General features: G+C 38.9%; 1 protein-coding gene across 7 annotated transcripts in view; it reads left to right on the forward strand.

Moving 5' to 3' along the window:
• tcf4 (transcription factor 4) overlaps positions 1-14416 on the forward strand; it is a 618789-nt gene that overhangs the window by 389124 nt on the left and 215249 nt on the right. For 6 of the 7 annotated variants that reach the window (XM_087990548.1, XM_087990538.1, XM_087990557.1 and 3 more), the window contains one exon: positions 3209-3258. The exons of the other annotated variant lie outside the window; for it this stretch is intronic. In XM_087990548.1, the coding sequence (XP_087846674.1) occupies positions 3209-3258 (50 nt within the window). The remainder of the gene's footprint in view (positions 1-3208; positions 3259-14416) is intronic. 7 annotated transcript variants of the gene reach the window in all.

Here is a 14416-nt window from a genome sequence, read left to right on the forward strand (position 1 = left end):
TCACTCCTCACCCATAGAATCCCTATAATGTGGAAGCAGGCCATTCGGCTCATTCAGACCATGCCAGTCCTCCAAAGAGCATCCCATCCAGACTCACCTCCCTACTCTATCCCCATAACCCTGCATTTCCCATGGCTAATGCACCTAGCCTATATATCCCTGGACACTACAGCCAACTTAGCATGGCCAATCCACCTAACCTGTACATCTTTGAACTGTGAGAGGAAGCCAGAGCACTCAAAGGAAACCCATGGCAGACATGGTGAGAATGTGCAAACTCCACACACAGTCGCTCGAGGGTGGAATCAAGCCCAGGTTCCTGGTGCTTAAGGCAGCTGTGCTAACCACTGAGCTACCATGCTGTCATGCAGAATGTTCCAAACATTTGAACATAAATTGAACTCCAATTGAAATAAGCCCAGTCTATATAACCTTTCCTCATAGAACAACCCACCTATTCCACGTATTAATTTAGTAAACCTACTAGATGACCTTTGGAAATAGTGAAATATTTTCAATGTCCCCTGAAGAGATTAAATAGGAGAGGAATTATCCATAACAGGACAACATAAGTAGCATGTGGAAGGGACCCATTTCTCACAAAGGATGTATATTTGTTTTCATAGAATACCTACAGCGTGGAAACAGGCCATTTGGCCCAATAAGTCCACACCTACCCTCCAAAGAGTATCCCACCCAGACCCATACCCCTACTCTATTACTCTACATTTCCCCTGACTACTGCGCCTAACCTACAAGTATCTGAACACTATGGGCAATTTAGCTTGGCTAATTCCCCTAACCTTCATATGTTTGGACTGTGGGAGGAAACCAGAGTACCCAGAGGAAACCCACGCAGTTGTGCTGACCTTGGAGAGTTTTCAGAGGATGTTTCCAAGAATGATCGCTGGGATTTCTGACTTCTCACATGAGGAACAGTTGAGAACTCGGGGTCTGTACTTGATTGAGTTGGTAAGAATTGAGAGGATGTGATCTGATTAAAACATATAGACTACTGAGAAGCCTGGATAGAGTGAATGTGGAGTTGATGTTTCCACTAGTCGGAGAGACTAGGACCCAAAGGCACAGCCTCAGAGTGAAGGGATGACCCTTTAGAACTGAGATAAAGAGGAATTACTTTAGCCAGAAGGTTGTTAATCTATGGAACTCATTGTCATATAGGGCTGTGGAGGCTAAGTTATTGAGTGTATTTAAGGCAGAGGTAGATATGTTCTTAAGATAGATTGGTAAGGGGATCAAGGATTACAGAGAGAAGGCTGGAGAATGGGTTTGAGAAACAAATTAGCCATGACTGAATGACAAGGCAGACTGGCCTAAATCTGCTCCTACATTTTCTGGTCTTGTGCAGGCTTGTTTGCTGAATAATCTCATTTCAATCTACTTAAGATGAAAAAAGATGGAATGACATCAGAGGCCTGAAGAACAAAGGTTAAACAGTTTAACACTGGAATACAAACTTTGAGTTGATTTCATTTCTCAGCCAATACTCATTCTCTATAAATATATACTTAGGAATTGCTGAGAATTATCCAGATTGTAAGATTATGAACCATGACAACAATTGCAAACTTGTTTTTGTTGAAATAGCGCACAATTTTTTTAATATCAATTGACTTTACATATGATATATGTATGGATGTTATCATTTACTTGATACATGACTGATACAATCCAAATTTTGTACTTAAGAAATGGAAACTGTCCATTAAACTAACAAGTTCAACCCTTTACTTGTGCATGTCAATGTCAAATATTTAGAAAGAGTGGAGGTCTTGCAACTAAAAGACTTTGAAGTTGGACCACAATATAAGACCATAAACCCCCCCATTGTCAAAAACTTAGGAAAATGATCATCAGTTTATAATGACCAGTGAAATTGACACTGACATGAATTACAACAGTGCTTGTGAGGAGTGGCCACCTGTGAAGTGCAGGCACGTGTTCACAGTTCCATCTGTGATTTACAGTTTTAATGAACCTGCCCTCTGAGATTGTTTCACATTATAACAGCAACATAAAAAGTGATGATATAGGGGTTGAGTGTTTTCAGATGCGATTTTAATTGACAGCCATGTGGAGGGGACCACCTGTGAATAAAGACCACTTTTTGTGGGAACCACGGGTGGTCACTTTGACAGGTTTAGCTGCATGTCCCATTATTCATTGGTGAATATCAGATGCAAGTTGTCAAAAATTATCAGGTGTTCCTATGGAGTTGCTGCTGATATTAATGCATGAAACCGTGAATATATGCTACTTAGCTAGATAGCACTATTTAACACGACAGGTCTTTTCTTATTACTGAAATTGAACTTGACTTTTAAGTAACCCCTTCTATATTCAAATTTCATCTAACATGACCAGCATCCTTTGGTTAATTCAAAGCATATCACTTATTTTTCAGCTGACTTTACTCTGAAACCTTCCTTTCTGTTCAAATGTAAAGTTGGAAAAGTAGCTTTAGAATTGGAAAATTGCATTACCGTTATGTTTGTTTGCAAGTAGGGCTTTCACATCACTTGCATGCTGCCATCTCCTGGACGACTCTCTGAAAAGGTCACGTACAAAGGAAACTAATGGGTAGGAGCTGTAGCTGATTGTTCCTTTGGTGGCTCAGTTGTTAAAAATGCTGCCTGGAATGATCTTAAGCTATACCTAAAAGGGTATAATCCACAATTTTGTTATTAGCTGACCCAAGCAAAGTGAGCTTCGTTGTTAACCTTGGCAGACCAAGTCTGAAAAGGGGAATAATCAACCAGACTTCCCATAAAAACAGAAAGAACTGGAGAAACTCCGCATGTCTGCCAGTAATGGTGGAAAGAGAATTAGTGTATCATGTCCAGTATGACTTCTTCACAACTTCCTTTTCTGTGTGTTGACTTACCCAAGAACTATGGGAATGCAGATATACAATGGTAATATGGTTTGATGCAACTATGAAAGATCCACACTATAATGATTTGGTGAGATTCATTTTGGTCAGATACATTTTTATGAAATACCCATTTGGGTGAGGTACATATAAATATTTCATATCTCCATTCATCTATATTCCAAAGCTTTGCACTCATCTGTGTAAAGACTGCCAGTTCATTGATGTAATGGGAGGTAAAATTGGTAAGTAGATTTGACAAGCAGCCCTGATTAAAGGAGGTGTTTGCTAACATGTTAACTTACTGATTTACAGAAATTCCACCGAAAAAGGTTAGGAAGGTTCCTCCAGGCTTGCCATCTTCAGTAAGTTCCATTGTTCAATTATCATGCTATTGTGTGTCAAAATATTGATGAGAGCATTTTGAAGTGTTGTGCTTTGTATGAACAATCAGAAGTAAAGCCTTGTGTAACATAACTTCTTGTTGCTGGAGCAGTAAAGATGCGTTCTACTTTTTGGAAATCAGCAAGTATAAAAATAGTTTGTCAGTCACTTTTTTGCGTAGCATCGTGTGACCTTTGAAGAACAAGAGCGATATTACCTGTCATTTTAAATTCAACCATGAACCATGTTGATAGGTCAGCAACCCACTTTGGAATTTATATAATTGTTGTAACTTCATTTTTTCTGTCTTACAAATGTGGCTGCATTAATTTACTCCTTGGGCGAAAGCTATTAATGTCTATATTGTAGAGCCTATATTAAAACTGAGCTTCAGTTTATGATTTACCCTTGTTTCCTAATAAATCAAATTGTTTGATGCATCACTTATTTTGCATTATTTCCTCCTTTTTCAAACTTCCATTCTTTACATCATTAGGCTGTGTTTTCTTCTTATTATCTATGAAAAGACAAATAAGATAGACCACCTGTTGAAGTACAGTTCTAAAGAGCGGTTGCCCATTGGTATATCATTTTAATGGTCATTCATGTGAGAATCTTGGTGGCAAGTGTTGGAATATCACAGCCAAGGCTGATTTCTCATCTTGACCTCAGCAAGCATACGTTCCCCAGCAGGTATCGCAGAAGGAAAGCTGGCATATATTTTTTTCCCTCTGGTTGAATTTCAATGGTAGTAGACACCAAAGTATAACACACTATTGACATTCTTACCTGATCTGCAAACTTATCAAAAATCAAAGCTAAATGTCACAAACTCTGATTTTTACAGCTCATTTGCTCTGTCACTTTTACGAACTAAGGAATTAAAAGATTGTTTCAAGAATTTTGTCTTCATCTGTATTGAGGGAGAAGAGCCAGTTATTTTTGTTATAACAAGAAACAGTATGGTGATTTACTTCTCATCACAGTGGAATGATTTATATCACGTTGTGTCTGGCAAATACTTGCTTTTTGAGTTAAGCTAATATTTGTAATTCACTTACTTTAGTGTTAAAACTGCCTGAACAAGAATTCTATCATTTTTTTTAATGAATGATGGTTACATTTAAACTTGTTTTACTTTTCAACATTTAATAATATGTTAACAGTGAAGACAGCTGCACTTTGGCACTGTGCTTAGAGGAAAATGCTCATTTGGCACTTATTAAATCTGTAAAGATACTAAAGTACTGTAGAAGTTTTCAAAAAGTAAAAGTTTATACAATTTGTAAAATATATAAAGAGCAATTAATGGGTTTGCAGTGCTTGAAAGAATGGTGGCAAACTATGGTTGACCTCAGTACAGATGCTCTCACGGTGCAGTAAAAGCTTCCAAAAAATGAATTACAACCATTCATAACAGTAATACAAGTCGTTCCACCCGATATCTTTACAGACTCTTGAAGCATTAATTGACAATACGTGACTTTAGGCTGTTTGGCATATTGTATTTAATCCTTGTCTTATACTGTGACCCATCGAAAAGCTACAGTGACCATGAGATCACTTTTTTTTCCACACTTCATAAAGTCATGTATCCAACTGGGATAACTGGCAAAGGCACTTTTTGTAGAGTTCTATCCTGTTTGTGCCTACATATATAGCCTGCAGTAACATGCCTCCAAGTAGTCAATCTTTGACATTGATTGCATACACCCAAAAGAGAGGAAATGTTTCTCTTCGTTCAGTATCACTTGTCAGCCTCTTGAGTTTGAGAGATTTTTTCCCTCCAGTTGTACAAGTTTAGTGTGTTAATGTATCATAAGATTTTGATCTATGCTAAGATCTCAGTTGAGGAAGTGATGGATATGATATTAATGCACGATAATATGATGTGGCATGGTATGGCAACTAATAGGACCTGTGCTAGTTAGACTGGCCCTTGCACATTTTATATCTTGTTTCACATTTTAATTTTGTTTGTAGGGAAAATTGCTGAAAGCCTTAAGTTGATGTCATCATATTTGTGGCAATTAGCTATCTGAGACCTGAGTCCAGTAAATACAGTATATTTCCTGTTATGGATCAGACCAGACCCGCTCAGAATATTTTAAGAAGGTAGCTTCGGCCATATTTCAAAGGCAAATGTAATGTGCTGTGTTCCAGGTGCAGTTTGACTGGTTTAACTACTCGACATTAAGCAAAACACAATTTATCAAACACTATAGTTAAAATGCACCAAAAGAAGAACTTAAAATAACTTAACTCTATTGAAAAACTTAACAGAATAATAGATACAGTAACTATTACTAATTAATTGTTCCAATATAGTAGCATCCTGTAAACATACCCTTTGGCAAAAAGGCAAAGTTAGAAACAGATCGTCTCGCATGCAATCCAGCAGCAGAGCGAGAGAAAAAATATCAAGTGAAAACTCAGGAGTAGTAGCAGCTGGGAGATACTTAATGCAGCTTCCAACCCTGTTGAGATTCCACCAACAACTGCTGCTGACTCTCAAAGCTAAAAAAACTAGAAATCCTGGTTTGTAGAGCTGACCACACCCATCGAGGCTGCTTCTATTGTTCCAACTTTAAACAAAACTTGTGGGCCTCCCAAGCTGTTTACTTCATGAACCTTCACTAGCTAGCTCATTACCTCTGCCTTAAAACCTCTCCAAAAAAAGGATCACAATCCTTAACCAGTTAGATTGAGAAGGCAGTGGGTGAATTTATTGTCAAATTAGATCTAGAAAGATTAGTCAAGAGAGGAAAGAACAAAGATTGGCAATGTCTTTTTTTAAAAACATTAAAATTACCAATGAAAATACTTCAGCCTTGTAAGAATTATTATTTCATAGGAGAGAATTTAAGTGGCTGGGGCAACACGTATCACGTTGTTAGAATATTATTTAGACCAAAACGGACAAGACCTAATGTTTCTGTATCTGAATCAAACTCTTAACATTTGCCTGTACCTGTATTTTTGTTTTTGCCGCTGTTTACCTATTATTTAGGTATCTATGCTATTTAACTATCTGACCTGCCTGTATGGCTGCGAGACAAAGCTTTTCACTGCGCCTCGGTACACGTGACAATAAATTCAATTCAAGTTAATCTTGTACTTACTGTAAGGTTTCTGCACCTCCACACCCACACTGGTAAGACAAATGATGAGATAACATATTTTGAAGCTTTTGTTACAGCAAAACGAAACAGAAGCTTTCAGATATTTGAGTTTACGTAGAAATGGACTCCTCTCTTGAAGCTGCTGTACCATTACCAAATAAGCAACTGTTGGTACCACTCTTTCTTAGACTTGGAGACTTTCTCACAGCTAGTGACAGATATGTAGACAAAGCACGTGATGAAATCTGTTTCCATAGCTATGTTTACCTGGAAATGGTCACTTGCCCATCACAAGAGACTGGAGTTTGAGGAGTACCACTCCTGATTAAGCATGCCTAATGCAGAGACTCTTCTGCTTTTATGGGCTACTACATACCTTGTTAGAAACACACTTCCTGCAATCATCAGGTCTTGAAGTGAAAATTGAACCTCGAACTTGAGGTGAAAGCCACCACTGCACCACGCTTTCTACCCTGGTACCGTTAGACTTAGTGTTGGTTTTCTCAGCAAAGTATGGTCCAAATCCAGGTGCATTTCCATCAATCACAGCAAATCCAAATTTGCTGACAATAAAGAGAAACATTGGGTTCGGCAAATGTTCAAATCCAAACACAACAAAGAAACAAAATTAATCCTTCATCCAGTTTAAGTTGCCCGACTTGGCTTTGTTGATCAGTGCCATGAAAGGAAACGTGTCAAGCCGGTTGGCAACAAAACCCGTGGTGTCGAATATCATTGACTGTCAGTATACCAATGCTCTTCCAAGCTTGTTAGTTTCTGAAAAAAAAATCATTGCGGTTTATTTTGTTATTAAGCTATTAAATATTCATCACCCAGTGTCCGCAGACTCTTAATCAGATCTATATTGAACCTCTCTTAAGCTTTTAGTTCAATGTGTTTGAGCCTGCAGAAAGGGGAATGCAAGATCGGTGTCGGAATCTTGCCGAGGAAGTTCTTTTACATCAAAATGTCTCTGCTTAATTGATGAGCTCCATTGTTCGTTTGAGTTGAAGTAAAGCATCACATCAAATCTTTGAATGCTATCGGATAAACCTTGCCTACAAAGATTCTCAGTGAATTTAATTGAATGAGAATAATCATATTGAAAGTGAAATAATTTCGAAAGGGTGAGAGGATGGAGAGAAGGTTGAAAGACGTTAATCATGTGGCATGTCTTGTATCCTATTAAAGTGCAGCAGGTAGCTATTGTTTTGTTTGTATTTCACCATCTTTTTTTGAATAAGGCCAGTGTACAAGTGAAGCTTTGATGCGGTCAGTGGCAGAGGAATAGGGCTCCTTGATATTTGCCAGACTAACAGCTGCCAGTGGAACTTTTGCAGGCATCTGAATGGCTCTTTACTGGCCATCTGATCCAACAACTCAGTTTCGACAAGGATCAATGGCATTCGTGAATAGGAAAATCAAAATACCTGTCTCCAATCGATTGGATTGATGAATTCTCACTGAGGCACACAGCCTAATTGGAAAATTTTGGGTTAGGTCACTAATTCAATGCAAAACCACATTCAAAACTTAATGATGGGACTGAGAAAGAGACAAAAGAAAAAAATTGTGGAGCAAGGTAAGTTAACAGCTTCTAGATGATCATATTTAACCACTCATGTGCTGATCCTGGATAATGATGTCCAATTTACTTAAGATAACGAGCAATCATAATTACATAGAACAAAGAAAGTTTACAGCCCAGAAACAGGCCCTTCGGCCATCCAAGCCTGAGCCGATCTGCAGTGCCTGCCTCTACCACCTCTGCTGGTAATGCGTTCCAGACACCCACCACCCTCTGTGTGAAGTACTTGCTGCGGGTATCCCCCTTCAACTTTCCACCTCTCACCTTGAAAGCATGACCTCTCGTTATTGAATCCTTCACCCTGGGAAAAAGCTTGTCTCTATCCACCCTGTCTATACCTGACATGATTTTGTAAACCTCAATCTGGTCCCCCCTCAATCTCCTCTCCTCTAATGAAAATAAACCTAACCTACTCAACCTCTCTTCATAGCTCGCACCTTCCATACCAGGCAACATCCTCGTAAATCTTCTCTGCACCCTCTCCAAAGCGTCCACATTCATTTGGTAATGTGGCGACCAGAACTGTACACAGTATTCAAAATGCAGCCGAACCAATATCTTGTACAATTTTAACATTACTTGCCAGATCTTCTACTCAATACCCCGTCCAATGAAGGCAAGCATACTATATGCCTTCTTGACTACTCTATCCACTTGTGCAGCAACCTTCAGGGTACAATGGACCTGCACTCCCAGATCGCTCTGCTCATCAGCTTTCCCAAGGCTCTACTGTTCATTGTATAATTTGCTCTAGAATTAGTCTTGCCTAACTGCATCACATCACATTTGTCTGGATTGAAATCCATTTGCCACTTTTCTGCCCAACTCTCCAGTCTGTCTATATCCTCCTGTATTCTTTGACAGTCCCTCGTGCTTTCTGCTACTCCACCAATCTTCGTCTGTAAACTTGCTGATCATACCAACAGTGCCCTCTTCCAGATCATTTATATATATTACAAGCAACAGTGGTCCCAATACTGACCACTGTGGAACACCATTGGTCACCTTTCTCCATTTTGACAAACTCCCTTCAACTACTACTCTCTGTCTCTTGCTGCTCAACCAGTTCTTTATCCACCTAGCTAGAACACCCTGCACACCCTGCACATGTGACTTCACTTTCTCCATTAGTCTGCTTTGGGGAACCTTCTCAAATGCCTTACTAAAGTCCATGTATATGACATCCACAGCCCTTCCTTCATCTATCAACTTGGTCACTTCCTCAAAGAAGTCTATTAAGTTGGTAAGGCACGATCTCCCCCGCACAAAACCATTTTGCCTCAGTACCCTCTCCAGCAACTAAAAGATGTTGGACACAAACAAAAAGTGCATTAACACAAGCTGCTGACTAAAGCAACAAGAGTGGGATTCGAACACACACCTGCAAAGTACAATAGGTTAGCAGTACATCGCCTTAACCTCTCAGCCACCTCGTCACCACACTATTCCTATTGTAAAAACATGGGACAATGTTTTATTTTAGTTTTCAATATATTTGATTGTTCATGGCCAGTTTGAGTTCTTGGTGTGTTAATCCTTGGGGTAATCTATAATCTTATACACAGTTCGAACTTGTATTGCTAAATCTGTCTTAGAGTCATACAGCACAGAAACAGACGGTTCGGTCCAACTTGTCCATGTTGACCAGGTTTCCCAAATGAAACTGATCCCATTTGCCTGATAGATCTCACAGTGTTCATTATATTTATTTAAGTTAACGGACAATAGGTTTACTTGACACAAATGCAGTTGTGTACACTGACTAACAAAGTTTGTCTTTCATTCAAAATACAGTTACAGTTTGAAAGAATATTTATTTTGAGAGAATATTCATTTTTCCCTTTTTACATATATGTAACAATGTAAGCAACATTGTCTTTAAGATTAAAAACAAGAAGTGTTGGAAATATTCAGCAGATAAGGCAAAACTGTGGAGAATAACAGTTAATGGATCAGGTTGAGATGACCTTTTATCAGAACAAATTTTGAAAGTCATTGTTTCACTCCACATATGCTGTCTAACCTGTGGAGTATTTCCAGCATTTATTATTCTAGTTTCAGATTTCTAGTATCCTCAGTATTTTACATTGTTATTTCAGCTATGTGAAATTGTCAGTAAACACAGATGTTCCAAAGTGTTTTGTGAAGGAAGAAAATAAGCACCAAATAGGGGTGTTGGATTAACATAGATAAAAACACATGACCAAAAAATGTTTCAGCAAATTGGACCAGTTGGGAAGATGACTAATTCAGGGTGCACATTCTAGGGACTAAGGTAAAGGAATTTACTCCATCTCTCACTAGAAAGCCACATTGTTCCAAATGAAACCACCACCAATTGTAAAGCAAACATCATTAAGCGATTGAGATGTAAACTAGCATCACAAAAAGCTTGGAATATATAACTCAATAAAGCAGAGATATTAACTGCAGAAAAGCCTCCTTAGTTTTTGGCAAAGATCTTTTCTTTTCAACAGGTTCAAACACAGTAAACTAAAACATGAGCTTTTTGGCCAAAACTGATATTCAGTATGGGATATATGGCTAAAAATCTGTGGACATTAGTTGATGGGTAGTGAATTGATTGGTTTATAAATATCCATTTTAACATTTAACATCTGACTGACATTGAAAGTTCAACGCCAGGCCGTTTTTAGTCTTGTGAAAGTCACTCTTAAAGCAGTGTTTAATTTAAATGAGGTGCTTAGTAACTTTATTAACTTTAAGCTCACGAAGTATAATACCAGAAGGTCAAGTTGAAAAGGGATGCCAGAGTATTTCAATCATTGGGCAATGCAAAGGTTCTTCAGATTCATCTGTACCTCAGAAAGTGAAACATTATTCTTCAGGAATTTTAAAATAGTGTTCATCTGTTGTCATTTATGCTATTTACATAGTAGACTCTGCTATCAATTGTAACCATTAAGATATGTAACACAAGAGAGATGTGAAATTTTTCCCCTTTTTCTCAACTAACCTATCCAAGATGTTTTTCTTAGGAGGACTGTTTTACATAGAAAATAGGAGCAGGAGTAGGCCATTTGGCCCTTTGAGCCTGCTCCATCATTCAATGTATCATGGCTGAATATACAACTCAATCGCCTGTTTCTGCTTTTCCCCCATATCCTTTTAGCCCCAGTTCAGTTCAAAGTCCATATTCTTAGACTGTGACCTCTGGTTTTGGACTCTCCTGCCATCAGGAACATCTTTTGTCCATCTGTCTTGTTTGAATTTGTTAAGAAGGTCTGTTAGAATTTCATAGATTTCTATGAGATTCTCTATGTCACTCTTCTGAATTCCAGTCAATATAGTCCTAACAATTCTCCTCACATCAGTCCCGCCACACAATATTCCAGGTATGGTCTCACCAAGGCCCTGTAAATTTGCAGCAAGACATCCCTGCTGCTTTACTTGATTCTTCTTGCAATGAAGGCCAACATACCATTTGCCTTCTTTATTGCCTGCTGGACTGCCTGCATACCTTCAGCGACTGGTGTCTCCCTCTCTCTCAATTTATAGCCATTCAGATAATAATCTGCTTTCCTATTTTAATACCAAAGTGGATAACCTCAAATTAATTAAATGATACTGCATGTGCTCTGCATTTGCCCACTCAACTTGTCCAAATCACACTGACGTATCACTGCATCATTCTCATAGCTCACCCTCCCACCTAGCATCTGCAACTTTGGAGATATTACATTTTGTTCCCTTGTCTAAATTATCAATGTATATTGTGAATGGCTGGTATCCTGGCACTAATCCCTTTCACTAATGCCATTCAGAAAAAGACCCATTCATTTTTGCTTTTGTTTCCTGTTTGGCCACCAGTTTTTTAAAAATCTATCTCAATGCACTACCTCCAACATCATGTGCTTTAATTTTACACACTAATCTCTGATGTGGGATTTTGTCAAAAGCCTTCTAAAATGCCAACTAAACCACATCCAATAGCTCCACCTCATCAACTCTACGAGTTACATCCTCGAAGAATTCCAATACGTCTTCCTATGTGATCACAGAACCAAAGAATGTACTTTGCTGCTCAGGCATTTCTTTGTTCCCCATTATAAATTCCCTGGTTTCTGACTGAAAGGGACTTCCATTGATCTTCAGCGACTTTTTTTCTACATAACTAATACAAACATTTACTATCAGATTTTAGGTTCCCCATAAGCTTACTCTCATACTCTACTTTTCCATTCTTAACCAATCCTTTTGTCCTCCTCTGCTGAATTCTAAGCTGCTCCTATCCCTTGGGTCTGTAGAATTTACTGGCAAATTTATTTGCTTCTTTCTTAGATCTAATATTCTCTCCAATTTCCCCTGAAAGGCATGATTGCACACTTTTTCCATTTTACTTTTACACAAGACAGGAATTAACAATTGATGCAGTTCACCCATGAGCCATTCAAACATTTGCCAGTGCCTTTCCACCATCATCCCTTTAAGTAATATTCCCTGATATATCTTAGCCAATTCATGCCTCATACCATTATAGCTCCCTCTATTTACATTCAGGATCCTTGTCTCAGAATCAACTACATCACTCTCAATCTTGACAGAGATTTCTGTCATATTATGGTTGTTCATGTCCAAGGGATCTTTTATAACTAGGTTGCCAACTATTCTTTCCTCCTTGTACAATGCCAAGTGTAAAATGCATTGTTCTCTGGTTGGTTCCTCAACATATTGGTCCAGAAAACTATCCTGTATGCACTCCAGAAATTCCTCCTCTATGGTATTGTTACTAGTTTGATTTACCCAATCTATATGCAGATTGAAGTCATTCATAATGACAGATTTCTTTTGTTGCATATTGTCTGTAATTTCCTGTGTAATGTCATTCCCAACATCAACTGGACATTTAATGGGTCTGTTATCAATCCCCACTGATGTTTTTTGCTCCTTAGTGTTTCTCAGCTCTATCCATACAGTTTCCACATCAGCACTAATATTGTGCCTCACAATTGCATTAATTTCCTGTTTAACCAGCAATGCAACTTCATTTTTTTCTTTGTCCTTTTTAAATATTGAATATCCCTGGGTATTCAGTTCCCGTCACTGGTCACCCTGCAGCTATGTCTCTTTAAACCTGATGCTATCATACCTGTTTTCATCTATTTATGGGGTTAATTCATATATTTTATTGCCAGTGATGTCCTCATTAAAGCACGAAGCTTAAAAGCTTTTCTTACTAATATTACTTGTTCTGTTCCTATTATTTTTCACTGTATCTCTGTTTGATTCTGGCTCTTGATTTCTCTGCCTATCATCTTTAGAGTCATAGAGATGTACAGCATGAAAACAGACCCTTCGGTCCAACCCGTCCATGCTGACCAGATATCCCAACCCAATCTAGTCCCACCTGCCAGTACCTGGCCCATAACCCTCCAAAGCCTTCCTATTCATATCCCCATCCAAATGTCTCTTAAATGTTGCAATTGTACCAGCCTCCACCACTTCCTCTGGCAGCTCATTCCTCTGTGTGAAAAAGTTGCCCCGTAGGTCTCTTTTATATCTTTCCCCTCTCACCCTAAACCAATGCCCTCTAGATCTGGACTCCCCGACACTAGGGAAAAGATTTTGCCTATTTACCCTATCCATGCCCCTCATAATTTTGTAAACCTCTAAAAGGTCACCCCTCAGCCTCCGACGTTCCAGGGAAAACAGCCCCAGCCAGTTCAGGCTCTCCCTACAGCTCAAGTCCTCCAACTCTGGCAACATCCTTATAAATCCTTTCAAGTTTCACAACATCTTTCCGATAGGAAGGAGACCAGAATTGTACACAATATTCCAACAGTGGCCTAACCAATGTCCTGTACAGCCGCAACATGACCTCCCAACTCCTGTACTCAATACTCTGACCAATAAAGGAAAGCATACCAAACTCCTCCTTCACTATCCTATCTACCTGTGACTCCACTTTCTTTCTTTTGTTTTTGTCCTCTATTTTCCCTTCCTCTGACTCCTTGCGTAGGTTTCCAATGCCCCTACCAGTTAATGTTAAAGCTTCCCCAACTACTCTAGCAACTATGAATGCAGGAGGTATGGTTAGTTAGTTTGTAAACTGCGCATATATTGGTGGTGTGGTGGGCAATGAAAAAGGCTATCTCAGAGTATGTCGGGACCTTGATCAAATGGGCCAAAGAGTGGCAGATAGAGTTCAATTTGGAAAAATATTAGGTATTGCATTTTGGTAAGGCAAATCAGGGCAGGATTTGTATAGTTAATGATAAAGCCCTTGGGGATGTTGCTGGATAAAGAGATCTGGGGTGCAGGTGTATAATTCCTTGAAAGCGCAATTGTAGGTAGGAAGTGGTGCTTGGCCTGCCTTCATTGGTCAGTTCATTGAGTATAGGAGTTGGGACATCATGTTGCAGCTGTACAGGATTCTGCAATACTGCTTTCAATTCTGGTCTCCCTGCT

This window comes from Chiloscyllium plagiosum, unplaced genomic scaffold (genome assembly GCF_037043375.1).
Source record: "Chiloscyllium plagiosum isolate Xiang-an unplaced genomic scaffold, Cpla_swu_hap1 HiC_scaffold_1, whole genome shotgun sequence".
NCBI lineage: Eukaryota > Metazoa > Chordata > Chondrichthyes > Orectolobiformes > Hemiscylliidae > Chiloscyllium > Chiloscyllium plagiosum.